Source organism: Lactuca sativa, chromosome 4 (assembly GCF_002870075.4).
Source record: "Lactuca sativa cultivar Salinas chromosome 4, Lsat_Salinas_v11, whole genome shotgun sequence".
Lineage (NCBI taxonomy): Eukaryota > Viridiplantae > Streptophyta > Magnoliopsida > Asterales > Asteraceae > Lactuca > Lactuca sativa.
This window is the reverse complement of record NC_056626.2, coordinates 341,373,682-341,378,507: the sequence shown is the minus strand read 5'-3', so window position 1 is coordinate 341,378,507 and position 4,826 is coordinate 341,373,682. Positions and strand designations below refer to the sequence as shown.

Below are 4,826 nucleotides of genomic sequence, written 5' to 3'. Positions count from 1 at the left end.
TTTCCCATGCCATAACCAAGGAGAAGCATATTGTGTCGATAAATGTTGGTCAAGAACCTCCAGGAATCATATTGGACCAACATCATTAGCAAGTCTAGTAATAGGTCCATGGTTAGTACTTCGGTACTAACGCTTTAATAATAGGGTTCCAAGGAACTCCTAGTGGTTTATACATTTTGTGGGAATTTTAGAAAATTTTTGGTGAGTTTAGTGATGAAAGGTGTTAGCGTATGATATATAGTATGTATGTGTATTTGTTTATTGTGTGGCCCATGTAGTTGGCCCTTTTATGATGTATTGTATATATATATATATATATATATATATATATATATATATATATATATATATATATATATATTGAGGGTATGCAATATAATGTTTTATGGGAAATATAGACGATTTCATGGTATCAGAGCACCCTATTTTCTTGGATCGTTCTAAACCCTAGTCGACGGCTCCGTCCTTTTTCTCTTCCCTCTCATCTTCTTCACCATGTCAGGCACTTTGTCTGAAAAGCCCTCCTCCACCATTAACATAAAACATGTTGTTCCGTTCGTCTTGGATCTAGACCAGATGAATTATGATATATGGAGAGAGCTTTTTGAAATTCATTGCATCGGTTATGGAGTTGACGATCATCTCAAGCCTCAACCTCAATCTCCCTCTGCAGACAAAGAGAAAGATAAGGCTACTGCCGAGTCTGCTGAAGCTTTAACTAGATGGTTGTGCACGGACTCAATTGTAAAATCCTGGTTATACGGTACTCTCTCTATTCTTCTTCTTAACATGATTTTCAAGAAGCAAGCCACTGTCTTTGAAGTATGGGAAAATCTGGAGAAGGTTTTTCGTGATAATAAAGCCTCCAAAATTATTCAGCTTCATAGAGATCTTCGGAACATCTCCCTTGGTAACTCATCTATTCAGAGTACTGCAACAAAATAAAATCCATTGTTGATCATTTGGAGCATATAAATGCTAAGGTCTCAGAAGCTAACCTTGTTGCATATATGATAAATGGTTTGTCTCAAAAGTTTCGATACATTGCCATTAATATCCGTCATCGTGAGCCTCCTATCTCGTTTTGGGATGCTCGATCCATTCTTATCTATGAGGAGCAGCAAATGCTTCATGATGAACAACGTGACTCGTCAATCACGCATACTGATCATACCTCCTCACCGAATGCTCTTCCTGTTCAGTCATCTACCAAATAATAATAGCCATGGAAGTGGAAGAGGAAGTTATCGCGGTGGTCGTAGCAATCGTCGTGGTGTCCAGGGAGGAGGTCGCTTCGGTGGCCGGTTCCATAATAATTATGGCGGCAATTTTTCTCTTGGCGGTGGATTCTTACCTGGTAGCGGACTGCAACGACAAGGAGAAGGGCGTACCTGGGCCTGCGGCTGGTTTCAAGTGCCTCATCCCACTAATGGGCCTTCCCAGCATGGCTTGCTTCCAACTCCAAATGTAACTGGGCCCAAACAACAGCAAACTCAACACAATTTGGCCCAACAGCAACACCAGTTTTTTTACTTCTCCTCTGCCCCACAACAGCAGCCCATATTCTTCTCAGCAAGCATACTAGGTCCAACAACAAAATCACGAGCCCACTACACTCCCTTAAATGTTCAACACAATGTCGTTAAATGATCCGGGTCACACAGATTAGTACATGGACACCAGGGTTACTTCCTATCTTCACTCAAATGCAGGTATCCTTAAGTCTGTTTCAGATAAAAATAGTATTTCTTCATCATCTGTATTAGTTGGCAACGGATCTAAAATACCAATAACCAATATGGTTCACACCACTCTTCTGCTTCCTAATCTTTATCGTACGTTACATCTTAAAAATGTTTTAATTACTCCTTCCATTATTAAAAATCTTATTTCTGTTCATCGTTTCGTTCGTGAAAATAATTGTTCTATTGAATTTGACTCTTTTGGATTTTCTGTAAAGGATTACCGCACCAAAAAAATTCTCATTCGATGTGACAACACTGGTGACCTTTATCCCGTTACTTCTCCAACTACTCAAGCTTTCGTATCCATTGCTCCGTCAATTTGGCATCAATGTCTTGGTCATCGCGGTCAACACGCTTTCAAGCATCTAGTTAATAATTATTATATTTCTTGTTCGTCTATTAAAGACACTACTTTATTTCATGCATGTCAATTGGGCATACATGTTAAGTTACCTTTTAGTTCATCTAGTTCTGTTTCACATTTTCCTTTTGAATTAATTCATTCAGATGTTTGGACATCTCCCATTCAAAGTTTAAGTGGAATTAAATATTATGTTATTTTTCTTGATGATTATTCTCACTTTGTATGGGTCTATCCTATTCGTTCCAAATTTGACGTTTTTGACAAGTTTGTGCATTTCCGATCATTTGTCAATAAACAATTTGAAACTGATATCAAAACCTTTTAGTGTGACAACGGAGGTGAGTACGACAATCACAAATTTCATAATCTTTTTGCCCACCATGGCATTAAATTTCGTTTCTCATGTCCTTATACTTCTCAACAAAATGGTAAATCTGAACGTATGCTTCGAACTCTCAACAATGCCATTCGCACGCTTTTGTTTCATGCTAGGCTTCCTCCCACCTATTGGGCGGAAGCCCTTCACATGGCGGCTCATCTCCTTAACATACTTCCATCCACCACCCTTGGTAATGACACCCCCTTTCATAAACTTTACAATAAAACTCCAACATATGATCACCTTCGGGTCTTTTCTTGCCTTAGCTTTCCTCACATCAATGCTCATCATAAACTCTGACAAAGTCGCCACTGGTCATGTTCGTGTCCTTCATGTTCCATCTTCTTCTCAATATGCTGATATTTTTACAAAGAGTTTGTCGTCTCCTTTGTTCCTTGATTTCCGATCCAGCTTGAACGTTCGTCAACATACCCTCGTTCAACTTGCGGGGGGCTGTTAGCGTATGATATATAGTATGTATGTGTATTCGTTTATTGTGTGGCCCATGTAGTTGGCCCTTTTATGATGTATTGTGTGTATATATATATATATATATATATATATATATATATATATATATATATATATATATATTCAGGGTATGCAATACAATGATTTTATGGGAAATATAGACAATTTCAAAAGGGAAACATGTGGAGTTTGCACTTATAAAGAGAGTGAAAAGAAAGGGAGGTGAAAACACAAAAGGCCAAGTGTAGGTTTGCAAGATGATGAATGAACGAGCCAATAGGAAAAAAGTCACAAGTTAAGAAAGGACAAGAATAATTGGATTCTAAGAAAAATATATAACTACAAGGTTTGTTGTTATCCATCAACAAATATAATAAACAAACAATATTCACAAATCTCTCAAATTAAAATCCATCCAGTTCGTTAAGAGAAACTACTTGACTAGGAATTGAAAGAAAAATTAGATACCCTCTCAAAATTTACCCCTAAAGAACTTGAAAATCATTTACAAGAACAAGCTACTAAAGAGAAAACTATAGAAGTATGTAAGTTGTTAGAAGAAGATTTTAAGGCCAAATTCGTAGAGAAAGAGTAATTGGAGGAGCTTGATAAAACCATATAAGAGTTATGGGCAAGCAGGCCCATCTTCCCCATAAACTCTCCCATACTTGAAGACATAAAGGATAATTTAGATGAAGAAATGGGAGAGGAGTTTTAATTCTCCTCCAATGAATTAAATATTCTTTGATAAGTCCCCCAGTGCAAAACTCAAACTTATGGGTCCACTTTTTATTTTTAGAGACCAAGAAACCAGTCCTCATACCTCCGTTAAAGAAAATTATGCCTCATCTAATGATCTATCCCCAAACTATTTTATTACTTCTCCACTAAAAAAGACCTAGAAAAAATTGTCATAGTGTCAAGAAAGGAGTTCAGAGAATATGCCTACAACATTACAATTTGATGGGTTTGGTCAAGGAGCTCAAACTAGCTAAAAAACAAATATGTCCTCTCCAAGGACTTTAAACTCCTACAGGATCGAATATCGCATACGGATTTGATAAAATTCCTACTCAATGATCATATATTAGTTAAGATACACAATGCTATGAGTTATGTTGAAGCAAATCATGAGCAGAAATGACAATTTTTTTGGAAAGTATAGATGAAATCATTATGGTAACCAAGGAAGTGCAAATTGCTACTGATCCATGATGTGAATAACTCAATTATTTAGTTGACCAAGTGGGTATAGATCATGGGAATACGAATGATCGATTACTACATGAAATCAAGTTTTAGCAAACTGCTAAAAGATTTCTACTATTGGTGGTTTTTAAAATCTTAAACGATACAAACCAAGTTCCCAATATCCCTATTGACAAGTTTGATTAGATCTTCATAGTTATAAATGATGTTATAAAATTCCTAAGAAAATTTAAATTCCATGACCAATGATCAATGTGGTCACCAAATTACACTATCCTTCAATCATTTCATTACTTACCTGGGCATTTTGATTGATTGTGTGCATCAGTTGTTGAGGGTTCGAACCCCAAGTGGGGGAGAGCTGGTTATTCATGATGATGACACTCATCAAAGGCCATCTATTTGCTCAACTGCAAGGGCTAGGAGGTATCTTCAACAGGGATGCTCTGGATTTTTTTGCGTATGTTATGGATACTTTTGTTGTGGAGAAGAATATTATGGATGATATACCTATTTTTGGGGAGTTCCTTGATGTGTTTCCCAAGGATTTTCCAGGAGTGCCACCTGAGAGGAAGGTGGATTTTTGGATTGATTTGGTTCCGGGTGTGGCCCCGATAGCCAAGGCACCGTACCGCTTAGCACCTCCAGAGATGCATGA

General features: G+C 37.3%; 1 protein-coding gene across 1 annotated transcript; it reads left to right on the top strand.

Moving 5' to 3' along the window:
• The first annotated feature begins 495 nt into the window (after positions 1-495).
• LOC111891392 (uncharacterized) lies at positions 496-945 on the top strand. The gene has a single exon (XM_023887435.1). The coding sequence runs from the start codon at positions 496-498 to the stop codon at positions 943-945; it is 450 nt and encodes a 149-aa protein (XP_023743203.1).
• Positions 946-4,826: the final 3,881 nt, after the last annotated feature.